The 19,775-nt window shown below is 34.5% G+C and overlaps 1 protein-coding gene across 4 annotated transcripts in view; it reads left to right on the top strand.

The window, feature by feature from the left end:
* LOC145255674 (integral membrane protein GPR137B-like) overlaps positions 1-19,775 on the top strand; it is a 285,828-nt gene that overhangs the window by 99,718 nt on the left and 166,335 nt on the right. For 2 of the 4 annotated variants that reach the window (XM_080114238.1, XM_080114236.1), the window contains one exon: positions 6,936-16,883. The exons of the other annotated variants lie outside the window; for them this stretch is intronic. In XM_080114238.1, coding sequence (XP_079970364.1) covers positions 6,936-7,104 — 169 coding nt within the window. In that variant the 3' untranslated portion in view covers positions 7,105-16,883. Of the gene's footprint in view, positions 1-6,935; positions 16,884-19,775 lie in introns of those variants that run through there. 4 annotated transcript variants of the gene reach the window in all.

The raw sequence follows: 19,775 nt of genomic DNA, 5'->3' as shown, positions 1-19,775 counted from the left end.
GGTGGCCGAATGGGTTAGGTTCTTGCTAATTGAGTCAGAGATGGTTTTTGTTGCTGAGTCCGAATCTATCGACCGGTGTTAATCGTGACACCCAGCACTGATGATTCCCAAAAGGATGAAACACTAGTGTCTGTAGGTATTTAATAATAACTATTTATATATGTATATATATATATATATATATATATATATATTTCCGTTTGCTTGAACGTTTTCATCTTAAATTCTACACAATTATGCAGAATGTAGAAACTATGCATAAATAGAATTCAGCGTAATAGATATGGAGGTAGTGATGTGACAGATATCAGTTCAAAGTATAATCAGTTCTATGTAATGCTCTTTTGGAAGTTTCAATGCGCGTGTGATGCACATTACTTAAGATATCATCATGACTGAGAAAGAGAGACCAAGTTATCCTCCCCCCCCCCCCGTGGATTAAGCAAATTGTTTTAAATACTGTACAGATTCCTGAGTTTGACAGAAAGATTCTATTTGTACCTAAAACTAAACGTAACTGCCATGAACAAAATTTCTTTCCCAGCAGCCAAAGGTGAGTAAAATTATTTCTCTCGATAAATAAATATACTCCAAATTTCAGTTTCTTTGGGAGGGGGGGACTGTAATATAAGAATAAATGTTGTTTCTATATTTTATTCTGTTTCTACTTTCAAATGATTTGTGGCAGGTTAAAGTTTGTTGATTATGTAGGTTGGTTCCGCACTCAAGGATTCCATTAAAATTTTGGACTGTTTTCTTTTGTTACCCGAATGACCCGGTCTAGGCCGGGTTGACATGCTAGTATATATATGTGTATAGGTGTATATACATATAGGTATGTTCATGAATTAAAATGTGGCACGCGTCTGCGGATGAAATGTCAGAAATGTACAAGCTAAACGGGAATTGTTTCAATATTTCTCACAAATATAAACAAACCTTGTTATTGTTATGTAAAATGTAACAGAAAGGAATCTGGTTATGTGGACGTTTTGAAAAGATTGACAGGAAAAAGTGACAGAAGGAAAAAGATTGCAGTTGGAGATTTGATTGTCAACCGAGTGGATGCTACGATAATTCTCTCTGTCGCTCCCCCCTCTCTCTCTCTCTCTCTCTCTCTCTCTCTCTCTCTCTCTCTATCTACCATAAGCAAGAACAACGGGAGAAATAAAAAACGGACTGTTGCTTACACCAATGGTTGTTGTGTTTTGAATTCTTAAAAAGGGTTTATAATATAACACCTTATCTTTTTTAATTCTTAAATATAATTGGACCATAGAAAATACCTTTCAACTTAATATTTTTTTTTATATAAATAAAACAAAAGTTCCAACCGTCTTATTTAATGCGACAATTTAAATTGTTTCAAACTAAATCTTTCTTGTCGTTAACATAATTGTCAGCTTAATATTCTTGAAATAAATCTTCAGCAATTGGGTGATCCCAAATTTTAATCTGAACCGAGTTTCAAAGCAAAACCTTTATTTAATCCACGGGGTAGCATGTTCTCGTTCCGTCAGCCATGACCAAGTAAATATCCTAATTCACAATTATATTTTGAGTGTTGCCTGGACTAAGAATTGAACCTTCAACCTCTAGAAAAGTGTCACTTTTACAACTGAATTTTACCAAGTACTTTATTGACTGCACCACGGGTCCTTGAGTAATACAAGATTTCACTATTTGTGCAACCACAAGTGTAAAAATGTCTAATTATCTGAATTATTGGCTGATAATTTTAAGTGTTTAATTTTCACCCAAGGATTGACGTCGACAAACGACGCCGAAATAAGGTGAAAGATATTAATTAAATTAAAGAACGAACATATTTTTACACCACAAATTCCAGAAGAATGTCAAAGAATGATTAATCGACAATAGGATTCCAAAGATATCCATGAAAATTGGCATCTGATGCATCCAACATGTCGGAAACCAAATTAGAAGAAGAAATATTTTTTGGACTATTAACCCCTCTTTACTTGAACACCCTTTTTGGTGCTTTTTTTCTTTCCATCCTCCTTGATGTTAATCGAGGCTATTGCTTTACATTGTGTGGGGGGTGGATATTTTTTTTCTTTTGTTTGTTTTTTTGTTTTTGTTTGTTTTTTTTTGTTTTTGTTTGTTTTTTTTTGTTTTTGTTTGTTTTTTTTGTTTTTGTTTGTTTTTTGTTTTTCTTTGTTTTTTGTTTTTCTTTGTTTTTTGTTTTTCTTTGTTTTTTGTTTTTTTTTGTTTTTTTTTGTTTTTTTGTTTTTCTTTGTTTTGTTTTTCTTTGTTTGTTTTTGTTTTTCTTTGTTTTTGATCTTTTTGTTTTTGTTTTGTTTTGTTTGTTTTTTGTTTTTGTGCTTGTGTTTAAGTGGAATGGGGATTTCTCGCAGTTATATTACAATATTTACTTTGATTTCATTCATAAATTATTCATAATTTTAATTGTTTAGTTACTTTTGTATATAACTAGAAATGATAATTCTCTTTACTTCTATCTCATCCTTAGTATTATTAGTAGTAGTGGTGGTTATTTTATTATTTATTTTATCATTATTAGTATTATTTATTATTATTAATAGTATATAGATGCGTTCTTATTTTTCTGTGATATAACTGGAAGAATAAAAGGCGAGTAAAATTATTTCCCTGAAGACATCAATAAATAAATATATTCCAAATTTTAGTTTCTTAATACGAGAATGATTGTTCTTTCTATATTTTATTGTTTCTATTTTCAAATGATCTGTGGCAGGTTAACGTTTATTGGTTATGTTGCTCCTGACAGTAGCCTCCTACACCAAAGTGGCAATGTGCCTTGTTTGGGGTGAAAATGTAATAAAAAAAAAAAAAGGTTGGTTCCACACTGAAGGACTTCCATTAAAATTTTGGACTGTCCCCCCCCCTTTTTTTTTTAATTCTTAAATATAATTTGTCCATAGAAAATACCTTTCAACTTAATATTTTATTTTATATAAATAAAACAAAAGTTCCAACCATCTTATTTAATGCGACAATTTAAATCATTTCAAACTAAATCTTTCTTGTCGTTAACATAATTGTCAGCTCAATATTCTTGAAATAAATCTTCAGCAATTGGGTGATCCCAAATTAAAAAAAAAAATGATTGCATGTGATAACATATGAACATGAAATTAACTTAGAGTATTATACAGATTCTTAAATAATCAGCTTAAAACAAAAATCAGCTAAATTGCATAACACTATCTTTTAGTAAAAGTTACGCTTACTTATTTGCTTTTAAATGATGACTCATCAGCAAAAAAGGTGTTCGCCCAGAATTTCCCTTGTATTTTACTAGCGTGGGCATAAAATAAGCTTAAATATATTTTAATTTCCCCAGGTTTTATATAAATTATTATAGTCCTGATTTCAGAAGTAAAACAAAAAGTATTTAGGTGGCATCCGCTAGAATCGAAACCGAAACTGTAGCATTCAACACTGGTTACATTATCACTGTACCAATGTGACACGCATATAAACCAATTAAAAAGAAGCTAAGATGAAGGTAGAAAATGTTTAACGATTAAAAACAATTAAAACCCCCATAGAAGAATGCCCATGACAAAAATCCAATCATTTGAGGCCCTTAGTATCGCTCTGTATTCAGACATATAGCCGTTTATATATTAAACTAGCAGGACCGGTTAACCGACGTTGCCCTGTGGAAGCATTCCCTTCGCGTGTAAAAAATTAAAGTACTGTTATTTTTGTTGTTGTCCAAACCCCAACCTCGTCATTTTAAGAACGGCTTTTGGAATAGACACCCCATTTTGTGAGTGGGGGCGCGGTTGTCAAAAAATTTGTCCGAAATATAACCTTGATAATTGCTGTCAGGATTCCCACATGCAAATACTCTGAACCAACCAAAAAAAAAAAATTGGTGGTTGCCAGTCTAGCGGCCAGTGATTAAAAGTGCACAATACAGAACATTATGTTTTGGAAACTATTTGTATCCATCAAATAGAATGAGATTTTCTAACTCGGCATAGTAGGAAACCTATAAGTCTTCATTTTAAAGAAAAGTGTGTAGTTGGAGCTAAGGTAAAAATTTATATTAAAATAAAAAAACAATTGGTGTAAATGCAAACATAAAACAAATGAGTGGTCTCTTATGCAAAATCAATAAATATTGGGTAGAGCGTATGCTTATTTTGGGGTGGGGAATAACTGTGCAGAGAGGGCATTATATCATAAAGTACTTGTATACGTCAAATATAATTAAAATTTTCTGAATCAGCATAGAGGGAAGACTATAAAATTCATCATTTTTAAGGAAAGTTTGAAGGTAAGGTAAAAAATTATCTTTTCTTCAAAGAAAAAAACAAAAGTACAACTCGTGTAAAAGCAAACATACAAAGGAGGGGTAACATTTGTAAAATAAGTAAGTATATAGTGTACATGCAGCAAATAGGGTGTTAAGGGTATGATATATTTGTTTTTGTTTTTTTTTGGGGGGGGGGATAGATGTACAACTGCTTGGTATTATACCAAAAACGCAAAAAAGATTTAAAAATGTAACGGCCCGTAATAAAGCACAGCAGAAGGAAAATATTGCCCCTCGGAAAAAGTAAACACAAAGAAGGGTTCGCATTTCTAGAATAAGTAAGTATATAGCGTACATGCAGGAAATATAGGGTTCAGGGTATGGTAATTTATTTTTGGTGGGGGGAATGTGTAGAACTGTTTGGTGTTATCTATCTATCTATATAAAAGTGAAAGTGTGTGTGTGCATTTCCCTACGCAATAACTCTGTCAATTTTTAATTTACAGACTCGAAATTTGATATACAGGGTACTGAGATTTGGGAAAATCGATGTGATGGTTTTTGTCCAGAAATTTGGCGATTAAGGGGTCAAAGTTCAACGTTTTGACCTTTGAGAAATCTAGCAAACTCCTCCAACAATTTTGGGTCTACACACTTGAAATTTTAGATATAGGTTCCTTGGACATGGATCTAACTTAATAACTTAATTTGAGCCCAAAACAATAAATTTTAAGGGGTCATAATAGGGGTCAAAGTTTTAAAAAATTGACCGCTTTTTTTTTTTTTTTTTTGCTCAACATACACCTCTAAATACCTGGGCACCCATGCTAGTATATCTATAAAAGTGAACGTGTCTGTGTATCTGTGTCTGCCTGTGTACATTTACCTACGCAATAACTCTGTCAATTTTCAGTCTACAGACTCGAAATTTGATATACAGGGTACTGTGATTTGTGAAAATCGTTATGATCGGTTTTCGGCCAGAAATTTAGCTGTTAAGGGGTCAAAGTTCAACGATTTGACCTTTGAGAACTGTACCAAACTCCTCCGACAATTTTGGATCTAAACACTTGAAATTTTAGATATAGGTTCCTTGGACATGGATCTAACTTAATAACTTAGTTTGAGCCCTAAACAATAAATGTTAAAGGGTCATAATAGGGAGCAAAGTTTTAAAAAAATTAACCTCTGTGGTCTCTACCAAATTATTCAGACAATTTCTGGTCTAAACATTTGAAATTTTACATAAAAGGTATTCAGAGATAGGGCAAGTTTTTTAACCGGTTTGGGCCGAAAATTTGAGCTACCAATATATAAATGTATGTATGTTTGCATGTCTGCCTAAAACTTTCGACAGAGGCAACGGATTTTCACAAGATCAGTATTGTTTTGAAGTTCGACCCTTCAGACAACAAATACTGAAAAATTGGCTAAAAACATTAATTTCTTCACCCTCAACTAGGCACTTTTCTATAGGAAGGGTCGCTTTTTTCAGTGATATTTTCGAAAGTCATCCCCTCTTTTCGATTGTCTAGCCTTAATTTAAACCTACGTCATTTCCGGTTTGGTGGTGGTCGTAACAGCAAAGACGTTACGTTTTTTTCCCCCAGTTCTTTTCCTCCTTCACGGTACGGGTTCCAGCCTACCTTCCTATTACCACATTTTTTTTTCTCTCAACACTCACCTCCAAGCACCCGGGCAATGCCAGGCACTTATGCTAGTATATCTATAAAAGTGAAATTGTCTGTGTGTGTACATTTCCCTACCAAACTACTCTGTCAGTTTTCAATCTACAGACTCGAGAATTAACAGGGTATTGAAATTTGGGAAAATCTTTTTAATCGGCTTTTGGCCAGAAATTTGGCTATCAAGGGGTCAAAGTTCAACGATTTGATCTTTGAAAACTTTACCAAATCTCTCCGCCAATTTTGGGTCTAAATGCTTGAAAGTTTAGATGTAGGTTACTTAGATATGGAGCAAACATTTTTAATTTGATTTGAGGCCAAAATGTTAAGGGGTAAAACTTGGGGTAAAACTTTTTTTTTTAAATTGACCTTTGCAGTCTCTACCAAATTACTCAGCCAATTTTTGGTCTAAACATTTGAAATTTTACATTAAGTGTATTCAGACAAAGGGCAATTTTCTGAATCAGCATAAAGGGAAAAAAAAATCCTTTCTGTCATATGACAGGAACATGTCCAACTCCAGCAGCTGGAAATGAAATGCATTAAACCATAGAGTAAGCATTAAAAAAAAAAAATAACGAAAAATCTGTATATATGTAAATATCATATTCCAAAAATCATAAATTAAGTAGTTTTATTTTATACAGAAAATCATTTTTAAGCTAATTTGGATTTTTCCAATGTCTCCACCTCCCCCATGTTAAGAATGGCTTTCTAAAAACTTACAACTTTGAATTATTTGGAATTATTTTTTCCTGTTAGCTACAAAATTGGATTTTTTTTTTTTTATAAAAATACACGATTTTTTTGGGTGGTGGAGATATAACATTTTCTACATAAAGATTTTTCTTTTCTCCATTTTGTCTGATTTTTTTTTTTTCTTTTTCCAATATGGATGAATTCGTAACTATTACCCAAAAAAAATTTATAACTACGTCTGCCTGTTTAGCTATCTTTTTTCCTTTTTTCTTTCCCAGGAAATTCCGGAATTTTCTTCGGCCAGCAAACATTCAAAGAACGGCACCGATAAATATCAACGGTGTTACAAACCAATTTACCAATACTTACCCTCCACTTGGATCACCTCGATATGGTACCACAAGTAATACTTTACGAACAATCGCAGATATTCACAGCTCTCCTTAAAGAGAAAAAGTTTTACGAACTGAACGAAAAAAAGTTTTATTTTAATTTATTTATCGATTTTAATTTTTTTTCTTTCAATATGCTTGATTATATTTTTTATATTTTTCTAGATCTAAAAAAAAAAGAAAAAGAGTTTTTGAAAACTAATGAAAATAAAGATTTCAGTGAAATCTTTTTATCTGAGATGAACAATTATTAGGAAAAAATTTTTTTTCCTTGAATTTTTTTTTTTTTTTTTAAATTTGGAAATTTTTTTATCCTTTTCCTATGGGATTTTTTTCCTTTCTTGTGAATTTTTTTTTCTTTCTTCAGAATTTCTTTTCCTTTGGGAATTTTTTCTTCAGAATTTTTTTTTTTTTTTTTTTTTGTAAATTTTTGTAAGTTTATTCTTAATATCTTTTTTCCTAAAAAATTAAAAAGAAATTATTAAATTTTTATTTTTCCTTATTTTAAAATATTTTTTAATTTAACAGATTTTCTTTAAAGCATTCTTTTTTCATAATTAATTATGGCAGTTCATGACAGAGTTCTGTCCCTATTTTTTTTTTTTTATTTTTTTTTAAAAGCTCCATAAAAACTATTCAAATAAGATTTATTTAAATCTTTAATGTACTCTCCATTATCTAAAACTAGCGGGGGGTATCCGGCGTGGCCCGGGTGTTTGTAAGTGTGTGTGTTGGGCGGGGGGGGGGGATCAAAACAAAACAACCCTGGTTTAAAAAAAAAACGTTGGCCAGGTGTTTGGAGGTGTAAAAGAAAAAAAAGTTTTTTAGTAGGAAAGTAGACTTGAACCCCGAACCTTTGACGTGGAGACGGAAACGAAATGAAAAAAAAACTCTGGGACCTACCCATCTCGGCCACGAGAGAAGAGGAATGAAAAACCTCTTAATTTAACGTGTATAAAATGAAATTAACAGGTGCGAGAACCTTAAGTCGCATGATGTTTGACCTTGAAACATGACGCGGCTGCAAGCCAGTTTTCGCTTGTTTTTATACTGAAAAGCGAAAGAGATGCACGGGACGCTCTAAAAATCTGGACAAAATAATGCGTGAAAGTCAGGCAAATTAAATAGACAGGCAACCCCCATATATATTATCATTTAGACATGATATAAAAAGTTTTAAGAAGGAATGAGCCGACCAAAAAGTCCAGCGAAAAAAGCCTTTTACAGACATACACAAAAAACGAACACACATACATACACACATTTTCGCTTTTATATATATAGACTAGCGTGGGTACCCAGCGTTGCCAGGGTGTTTAGAGGTGTGTGTGTGTTGGGGGAGGTAGATCAAAACAACCCTGTTTTAAAAAAAAAAAAAAAAAAAAAAAATTTTAGTAGAAAGGTAGGCTTGAACCCCGAACCTTTGACGTGGAGGGAGGTGGAAAGGAAATGGAAAAAAACCTGCGACCTAACCATCTCTACCACAGGAATAGACGAATTGATAAGTATGTTAAGTTGACATTTATAAAGCGAAAAATTAACAGTTGCGAGAACGTTAAGTCGCGTGATGTTTGACCTAGTTTTGCGCTGGAAGCCAGTTTTTGTTTTCCCCGCTACGCGGCGATCAAAAAATATCTCGAAAATAGCTTGTAAAAGTCGAGTAAATTAAAGATAGCTGCAACCAGAGTTCCTTAATCGTAGATATTATTATTTAAACAGCATATAAAAAGTTTCAAGAAGGAGCGAGCCAACCAAGAATCACGTTGAAAAAAGCCTTTTGTAGACATACACAAAAGGCAAACACACATACATTTTCGCTTTTATATATAGATGACCTCTTCCCATCTATCAGAAAACATTTTTAATGACATCCATAAAATTCCCTTGAACTGAATAAGAAAACTATGAATTTTATATTTCCTTTGAAGTAACCAGCCAATTGGCATGGTTAAGGTTTGAGCGGAGAGGGTGGAAGACAGGGGTTCAATCTTTACGCCCTTGGGTCACCTTTGACTAATGTCAACCAGTTTACATGTTTTTACTTTTTTTTTTTTTCTTTTTTTTTCAAATTATTAAAGATATCACATTCTGTTTAAGAATTTTTGATATGAAAATGTACAACAGTTGAGCTAGCAGGGTCAGTTAGGAAGGGAGAAGGCCAAGGAAAACATTGGAGAAAATAAGGATGGACTTGAGAGAGGAGGCATACATAAAGACCTGGCCAGAGATAGGTTAGTTTGGAAATCAATTTCAACACCTGCCAGCATGTAAAATGAATGTTAAACCAATTACAATGACTTTATTGTTTGGTATTTAGTTAGAATATTTTTTCTAGAAAGACATTAGGTGCTAACGGGAGGAGCCATGTGAAGATTGCCAGCATCGTAAATGAAAGGGTTTTTCTGTGGAACGAACGATTTGAACTTGGCACCTTTAGGTTGTCGGTCCATCAGGCCAAGATCAAAGTGTAGTATCTGTTCTGATGCTGCACTTCAGTTTTTTGTTCTCGGTTAGTGGAAGAGAAATCCTTCATGAATGAGACCATTTTCATTTTTTGTTCTTTCTCCATGTAAAAAAGCGACTTTGATGTTTAACTCTGCTCTTGTGGGGAGGCAAAGTACATAGGAATAATCATCTGATTCATTCGAAATGAATGATACTCAACAACAAAATTGTATCGACATGGCTTCCTAATGCATCAGAATTCTATCCTCTTGGGCATTGCAGGTTGTAATTCCTGTTTCAAAATCATAAATTGCCATGTTATTTCGATCAAAAAAACAAATTCCCATCATCAAGAGGTTTTTTATCCTACGAGGTTCATTTCAAAAGTAAAGCCTCCTATTTTTTTTGGGGGGGGGGATTCAAAAAGTTAAAGAACTATAGGAATGGTACCATAAAATGAATGACTTTTGTGCTCCAGAATTTAACTTTCTTCATAGTCCTCACCATTCTCAATATACTTTTGCCAGGAATTCAATGCATCTCGGCTTCTGATGCACATCCATGACAGGGATTGCTTTCTTAGTCTTACACCATCAATATCTGTAACAGAGAGATGAAACTTTTAGGTCGTGAATGCATAAGTTCAATCATCATAACAGTGCAATTTGTAATCCCCTCTGATCCATTCGGTTGATATGAAAATATAGGAAGCCTTACTTTTGAATTTGTTTTTTTTTTGTTTTTTGTTTTTTAATATCTGTCATGTGATAATCATACAAAATGATTGGATAATATTTTGTACCAAATGATATCTTTTTAAAATGCAGCTTTCGGAAACATTTTTTTACACACAGAATTGCTGATTCATGGAGTAAACGGTGGAAGTCATTGAGAAATGTCTAGTTCCAGATACAAAGATGGAAAATGAAAATTTGTAGGGATGTGAGTGTTCTGCTCTTTTTTAGCAGAATTTTGCTTTCTTTTTTTTTTAATCGAGAAAAAAAGATTTCCACTTAAATGGATATGAGTTCTCTGCTATTTTGACAAAGTCCCCCTTTTTCTTTCTTTCTTTTTTTTTTAATGGAGAAAAAAGGGTGCTTTTGCATTATAATTGGATATCAAAAATTGCATTTTAAGTAAAAACTATATAATCACATCTCATGTTGAAATTAGTAAAAACTTCAAAAATTATGAAAAATTGACCAAGTAGAAGATGGTTATTATCTTATATCTCTATCCGCCATTTTCTAATTCAAAAATAACTGAAAACAAGGGAGATAAGTCATTTGATTATATGGAATTGATCGCAATGGATATTTTTTTTGTGCAATGAAAGAACTTTTCTTGCACATTTCTTTTGTTAAAAAAAAAATGTTAAAAAATAATTTATTTAAATAACGAACATGAAATAAATAAAATGCATAATAAAACATTGATTCATATTTGTAAAATTGTTTTTCATGTTAAAATAAGTAAATTTCTTTTTGAACTTCATTTTAACTTTTTAAACTTTATTTTAACTCGTTGGCATCCACTTTTCAGAATTAGAATTTGTCAAAATGATGGACTGCAATTACCTCCCCTCGATTCTGAGAATTCTTCAAGATCAACCATAGTGATAAAACAGCATTATTCGATATTTATCTTGTAATTATTTTTTTACTCCATAGTTTTTTGTGATTTTTGGATTTGTTTTACTAATTTTGACATGACACATAAGCATGTAAGGCTGTTTTTGACTCGAAATGCAAATTTTTAATATTAACTTATAATCCATAAAAAAGCTGATTTCTTCCAAATTATGAGACCCATACTTATTTTTTCATGAATATTCAGCTGGATCATTTATCTTTCTTCCTATCTTTTTTTGTTTTTTGTCAGTTTTTTTTTTTTCAATTTTCCTCTTTGTTTTGCCTTCCTTTTCCCTCTTATGAAAGTTCTCTCTTAAAATTTTAGTTTTGTCGAAATGGCTAAGACTTCAAACGATTTATATAATAGTAGGAGGCGGGGAATGTAGATGACTTTTGTTTCTGTTCCCTTTTTCTGAACATGTGGACTTTGTGTCTTTCTATTTTTAGTTTTAAGATGTTTTTTTATTATGCTGGCGTCTATACATATGCACAGGGGGTCGTGGCATTCTAGGTTAAGAAATTCATCTTGATCTTTATTTTATTTATTTTTTTGAACCCTTAGTTACTCCTAGTGAGTACAAAAAACAATAACAACAACAATAATAATAATGATAACAACAATAATAATAATGATAACAACAATAATAATGATGATAATAACAATAATAATAATGATGATGATGATAATAATGATAATAACAATAATAATAATGATAACAACAATAATAATAATGATAACAACAATAATAATAATGATGATAATAATAGGTGCAGAGTACTGGAAATCTGGGAAGATTTGTTGTCACTCAGACAAATAACGCAACTTCGGACGACAAGTTGTTCTCAGAGAAATCTTTGATGGTTTGTGTGACTACTCCTAGTGAGTAAACAATAATAATAATAATAATGACAATAACAATAATAACAATACCAATAATGATGGTAATAACAATGATAATAATAACAACGATGATAATAACAACAACAACAATAATGATGATAATAATAACGATAATAATAACAATAACGATAATAACAACAACAATAATAATGATGATGATAATAATAATGGTAATAATAATGGTAATAACAATGATAATCATAACAATCATAATAATAATAATAATAATAATAATAATAATCATAATAAAATAACGTAGCTTGCACTCGTCCATACAGATGTTTCCAATATTGTGCTAACAAAGGTGTGATACAATATGATGAGGTATTCTTTGATCCGTACAGTGTATTCTCTGTGCTGCCTACGGTTCCTCCACGTAATTGATGGGATTCACAGGTCGGGTTTCAGTGCTGATATGGCAGTCAAGGCTTCTATCTCTTCTCTTCTCAATGATCATGTTTACGAACCGTTTTAAAAAAAAACAAAAAACACCTCAACAAATACAATTGTGCTTTAAAAATTTCTGGGTGGCTTTATTTATTATTTATTCATACACATAAAGCAATTTTCTCCTGCTTCTAAATAGATGGGGAAGAATGCCCAACCGCACTCTCTGGTGGTACAAATGAGACCCAATTTTGTCTACCCATCTGCTGCATTCACTTACTGGACCAGGCTTTTAATCTTAAATGGAAATTTTCACCAGATGAATCCTACTTGTACACACCTGTGTTTAATATTGCTAATAGTGATGGGACGATTCCAATATTTTCTCATCTGATACAATCAACGATTCTGTTCTAAATTCCAGATTCTGATACGGTTATGGATTTTAATTCTGATTCTTTTCAAATCTCTAAACATTTAGTTATAGAGTTTTTATTTTTATTTATTTTTGTATTTTTTTATATTAGGATTATTTTAAAAATTACTTTAAAAACAAATGTAATATGTGCATATATTTTCACAAATGTAAAAATATCTCTCCGGGATATCATCTATTTATTGTTTAGTTAGTAAAAGTCCACATGTTGTCTGTCTGCAGTGTTTTTTTTTTTTTTTTTTTTTTTTTAATGCTGGAAAATGTGTTGGCTGTACGATATTAATGTCAGGGTTGTGAATTCTGTTAAAGAAGCGTTGATTAAATTTTGAAGTAAAATATGTATGACATACATTTGAAAGCCAAATTACAATGCATTTTACTAACTGATTTTTTCTTTTCATCATGGCAAAAAAAAAATGTACAAACTTCATCATGGCAAAAAAAAATGTACAAACTTCATCATGGCAAAAAGAAATGTACAAACTTCTGAGGAAGTAGTATGACTTTGGAATATATGAATTTTAAACAAATAAATATTTGTTTATTTTTCATAATATTGCGTTGTGATTTCGCTTTCAAACATATCCAATATGTATTTTATTTAATATGTATATTTTGGTTTTCTTGTAAATATTCCAAGAGTAATGTTTTTCCAGTTATAGCAGGATAGACAATATTATAATATAAATAGTATAATACCAAATATACTACATTTGTCTGCTACTCAGTAATATTCAGAGCATACATAATATATATATATAATTTTAAGTTCACAATTTTTGAAAACACGTTTTTTTCATTTTCTCATAGGGGTATATGGTCCTGGATATAACCTAAAACTATATCCGACGGTGAGGCCCCACCTTGTGGGTCTTGGGGAGTGCGGAGCCACCCTTTAATTGCCATTGCTCCCAGGTCCACTCTGACCCGGTCCCAACTATGGATTAAATAGAATCCGACTTAAAACAAATATACTCCATTAAAAATTGTTCCTCAAAATAACTAGATATATATAGAATATGTTTCTTAAGAAGTCAGAAGCAATCATGGGTAATCCAAGCTGTTATAACTTTCTCCTTCATCAGAAAGACAAATTTGAGCTTCATCTTTCTTTTTAGAAATTGGTTTTAAGTAAAATTCATCTGAACTATATAAGTTTATTTCATATTGTATTTTATACCTATATATAGTAAGTTCTAAAACATATTTATGGCAATTAAATTACACAAAGGCGTCTACGTTTAATCCTTGTATGGAATCTCCCAGTTAAAATACATGGAATTCACATTACTGTGTAGTTTTTCTATATCCACGCGATGTTTAGTCTGACTTGCTAATCAATCAGATTTTTGTTATTCCTCCTCACACATTGTTTTCATTAGCCAATAGCAGAGCTTCTCTCAAACAAAGTTCTGCATACCATACCTTGACCTCTTTACCTCTTTTGTTTTGTGAGTGTCAAATTAGGTTAATTTTCATTTTTTTTTTCATTTTTTTTTTTCTTTTCGTTTTCATTTTTTTCTTTTTCATTTTTTTTTTTTTCGTTTTTCCTTTATCATTAATTTTCCTTTATCGTTTTTCCCCTTTACCCGTCTTACCGTCCCCATCCTCCCACTTGTTTAAAATTAAGAATAAGCTAAGATGAATATACAACATGTATAACGAAGTTTTTTTTTTTTATTATTGTGAGCCCTTAAAAACTATTTTAACCGACTAATGACCCTCCCCCAAAATCCAATCAAGCCATTAAAAATCCAATCAAGCACCTAGCACCGCTTTGCGACTTTTAGTTTTGGAAGAGATAGTTTGAAAATAGGGAGAGAGACAGACATACAGTCTTTTATATATTAGAAAATGGAGATTTTGGTCGGCATGTTTCTATTTAAAACTCGGAATATTATTTCAATAAAACAGTTCTAAATAGCAACCGTCATTGTTTGTCCCGGTGAACGACCAATGTTATTTCATATCATTTTCTTTTTTAATAATAGTAGCAGGGTCACCCGGCACTGACTGCAAATGAAAAGTGTTTCTTGTTTGTTAGGAAAAAAAAAGTAAAACATTAATTTTTACTTCAGTATTCGAACTACTCAAAGTAATTCTGTGATCAAGGTGAAAAAAATAAAAACACCTAAAGCAGCAATGTATGATATTTATTAATTTTCTTTTTCGTCGAATTTTTACACTAATCAACATCTTTTTTGTTTCTTTTTTGTTTTGTTTTTTTGCCTCAATTTTTTTCAGCAATCTATATTTATTTTTTCTTCAAAATTGGCAATATTAATTTTTTACACTATTAAGAATATGTCAATTAACATACTTTCCTCTTTTCTTTGGATTGAGTGTTTTTTGTTTTTGTTTTTTTTTACATTTATTTTTTTCTCTATAACTTTTCTTTTTTTCTCATTCCCCGCCAATCTCCCTGGGGTGGGAGTAATACAACACATCAATGCCTCCGTTCAGTCTCAAGCGACAATGGATACTGTTTGTAAAGATAGCTGTGCGAGTAATTGTGAGGCAAAGGTTGCACAATTACTACCCGCACATTTCCTGAATCGGCACTGTTTGAGTTAGTGGCAAGAAGCGCTAGATGACTGGAAACAATGCCGAAATAAGCGGAGAACACATACAGCATTTGAAATTCTCAAATGGTCACCCATTTTGGTACTAACCAGGCTCAATGTTGCTTAACTTTGGTGATCTAATGGGAACTGGTGTGCCAACATGATTGTACAGATAGTTTTTAGATGGGACAAATCATTGGTACCGTCGGTTTCAAACCCGATAATTAGGACCGTTTTAGATACCCATATCAAGCTCTCTTCAGCCAATACTCATTTAAGTATTGACTGAAGAGAGCTTGGTAGGGGTATCTAAAACGGTCATAATTATCGGGTTTGAAACCGACGGTACCAATGATTTGTCCCATCTAAAAACTATCTCTAAGCAAAATATAAATGCGCTCTTATTTTCGAATTTTCCTTAGAAATCCAGCAGAGTGCTCAATTATTTTCCCCCAAAAAAACTATATATATATATATAAATAAATAAATAAAATAATTAGCATAAACAAAGACTATAAACCGGAGATTTACATGTAAAAATTTACTTTTCGACGGAATGACTGCAATAAAGAAAGGTGGTGAAATATCCTTATTTTGCAGAGTTTCAAAGTAAGGTTCTTTTCATCAGGGAAAGAAACTAGTTAGTAGATCATAAAGATAGCGGAGCTAAAGATTTTCTGGTTTTAGCATTTCATGAAACTTCACTTCATGATGTTGGTCATAGAGTGTATAATACAGTTTGTGTGGAGTAATGTTGGTAAATTAATGCTTGCATAAGGTTTGTCAAAAGAGATAGAGAAAGAAAAAAAAGAAGAAATCAAACCACAGTGTGTAAGTCCAGACTTTGATGTAATCAAAGCGAAAGAGGAATACAGGAGTTTTCAGAGTTTTAAATCCAGATATGAAGGATGATATGAGATTAAATCCTGTGCGGTTGCGATGAATATATATATATAAAAAAAAACGTTCCGAGATGAGTATGTATAAATAAAAACACATAGAAGCTATCCCATTATTTGGGTTTCCAAGACAACTTTTAATTTCAACTGTCATTATGACACAACACAATCTTATAGCAAACCATGATTACAGATTTTACCAGGAATATCCGATTAGAAAATAAATTTTACCTGGGAAGGGTAGGAATTGTTTAATCACCCATCAAATAAACACTGGAATTTAATTCCTGTTTATATGCCAAAGACGTTCCCTTTCTCTTTTTCTACATCCATTACAAATTTATAACAAAGGGTGGGAAGGGGTTCGCAAGACACTCATCTTCAATGCCATTCAATACAGTACAGGAATGCATAATAAAAAAAACTATAACTACAATTTCAGATTTTAACATGATGCAATGGGTCATAAAAAAGCAAACCTGTGCTTTTAACAGAAGTATCTTAATGTTTTAAAATAATTTTCTGTTGTTGTATATAAAAAATCTGTAAAATAAATTTCTTTTGTCTCGTTTATTTTTTTTTGTCTCTTTTTTTGTTTTTGTCTTTTTCTTTGTCTCGTTTGTTGTTTTTTTGTTGTTTTTTTTGTCTCGTTTTTGTCTTTTAGTTTTTTTTTGTCTCGTTTTTTTTTTTTTTTTGTCTTTTTTGTCTTTTTTTTGTCTCGTTTGCTTTTGTTTTTTGTCTCTTCTATTTTTTTTTTTGGGGGGGGGGTGTCTGTGTAATAAATTGCGAACAGACGGGCTTACCTGACAAACGCTCGAGGTGTGCACTCTGCAAAGCGGGCACGTCCAAAGAAAAATGGCAAGATGGCGGCGGCCGGTTAATATTGCCAAGTAATCACGCAAAATCTTGTTCTCTCGCACACACGAGAGTTCAGCTTAGCATAAAAACGGGTCACTGTGAGCAAGAAGGGAGAAGGAAAAACGTAGTCAAGACAGACGACGCTTCTGACGACTGAGAAGAAGAAAAAGAGCAAGAAGTAGAAGAGGAAGAAGAGAACGATACATGAGAAGACGAGGTGTGTCCGGTTTTGAGTAAATCGAAACAGACAGAAAAAAAAACTCTGATTACAAGCTATCTCGGCTTTGGTATGGAGAAATTTTACATCAGATTAATTCCGGAATTCGATGGCTCCCCCACTGGTCCCTCGGTGGTCGAATGGCTGGAAAAGGCTGAGCGCGTTTGCCGGTTGTGCAAGATTAAAGACCCAGCTATGGTTATCCCATTGAGACTCACTAAAGGGGCTTATGCCGTGTACCAGCAGCTAGGGGACGATCCGACCATGGAGCAGATTACACAAGCGCTATACGGGGCATTTGGTACAGACCCTTTTGTCGCCTGGAGGCAGTTTTCCGAACGCCGACTTGGGCCGGGGGAGACAGTGGATGTCTACATGGCCGACTTGAAAAAGCTTGCCACTCCCTTCGGCGGTGCAAGTGATCGCATATTGGCATGCGCCTTTTTGTCGGGACTTCCGGATGAGGCAAGTCGACTGCTGCGAGCATCGTCAAGACTCACTGAGATTGGATTGGAGGAGTTATTGGCGAGAGCACGAAACATCTTGAAAGACAATCGAGAACTAGTCTCCGCAGCTGTTGACACTCTGGACTCGCCAACGAAGGGTCTACGATGCTATACCTGTGGTGGCCCCAACCACTTTTCCAGAGACTGCAAAAGCGGTACAAGGCGCACCCCTAATTATGGAGCACGACAAGTAATACGGTGTCACCAATGCAATAAGCCAGGCCACATAGCGCGGAATTGTCCGGGAAATGGGCAAGGGGAGGACGCCACAGCGCTAGCACCCTCCCCAACGCGGCATTGAACAAAGCGCTGCCTGCAGTAACAGTTCAAGTTGATGGATGTGAACGTTCAGCGCTGGTTGACACCGGCTGTACCCAAACCCTTCTTCGAAAGGAATATTGCGCCACATGGAAGAAACGAAGGATCCCTGTACTTACTGTCGGCCAAGGTTCATTGGTGTGTTGTGGGGTCAGCGTTGTTCATATCAGCATTGGCAATGGCTCTCCGGTTGCTGTGACGGTGTTAGTGGTCGATGGGGAGCTGCTCGGATATGACCTTCTCCTTGGAATGGACGCTATCACACAGCTAGGCGGAATTACTGTGAACGGCGCCGGTGATGTGAGCTTCTCTCGACCAAACAAACAAATGTGTGCAGCAATCACTCTCGATGAGCCCGACTTCCATGCAGAATACGATAAGGGCACAAACACTTGGACAGCGTCCTGGAAATGGGCAGGCGACCAGCCACCAGTGTCATTGCGGAATCGACTTACAGAGTATCCCCCTCCTGCGTGGCTTAGGGGGCAGTACGAGGAAGAACTTCAAGTGTGGCTGGATAATGGCTGGTTAGTTCCATACCCAGAGGACGAGCTCGGGCCCCTGCGGGGGCTAATTCCCCTGATGGCTGTCAGACAAGAGAACAAGCAGAAAGTTCGACCTGTTCTTGATTACCGAGAACTTAATGAATACGTTGACCCACACACTGCGGGGGCTGATGTCTGTGCTCATAAACTACGGGAGTGACGGCGGCAGGGTGTGGAAGCAGCCATACTGGACTTGCGAAGAGCGTACTTGCAAATACGTGTTGAGAAATCGCTGTGGCCGTTCCAGACGGTGGTGATCAAAGGAACTCGCTATTGCTTGACCAGGCTAGGATTCGGCCTGAATGTAGCCCCTAACATCATGACAGCAATCATGCAGGCGATCCGGAGTCAAGATGAAGCGGTGCAACCTGCGACATCGTCGTATATAGACGACATTTTTGTCAATGAGAGCCTCCTGTCTGCCCAGGCGGTCAAAGATCACTTCGAGCACTTCGGATTGTCGTGCAAGGAGCCGGAGCGGCTACGGGACGGGGCGAAAGTGTTCGGACTGCAGGTGAGCGGAAGTGCAGATGGCCTTCAATGGGGAAGGAGTGGTGAAATCCCGGAAATCCCATGTACCATCACATGTCGGAGCACGTTTGCCATTTGCGGAAAATTGGTGGGTCACTTCCCTGTGTGTGGGTGGCTCCGAGTGGCTGTAGCGGCCATAAAGCGACGGGCAACTTCTATGTCAACTGGATGGGACGATGAGGTGCATGATCCTGCCCTGCGAAGCATGCTGGTGGAAGTTGTGGCCAGAGTGACCAATGATGACCCTGTACGGGGGAGCTGGTGCGTCGATGGGAGTGAATTTACAGTTTGGGTAGATGCCAGCTCACTTGCCCTTGGCGTTGCTCTGGCGGTCGACGGAAGGATAATAGAAGATGCCTGCTGGCTTCGGCCGGAGAATGACGCCAAGCATATAAACCTAGCTGAACTCGATGCTACACTGAAAGGAGTCAATCTAGCGTTTCAGTGGCAGGCTAGAATCCTTCACATCATCACGGATTCCACGTGTG

The sequence above is a fragment of the Euprymna scolopes genome, chromosome 31 (assembly GCF_053919585.1).
Source record: "Euprymna scolopes isolate OS-2025 chromosome 31, ASM5391958v1, whole genome shotgun sequence".
NCBI classification, from domain to species: Eukaryota; Metazoa; Mollusca; class Cephalopoda; order Sepiida; family Sepiolidae; genus Euprymna; species Euprymna scolopes.
This window is presented reverse-complemented; position numbering and strand designations above follow the sequence as displayed.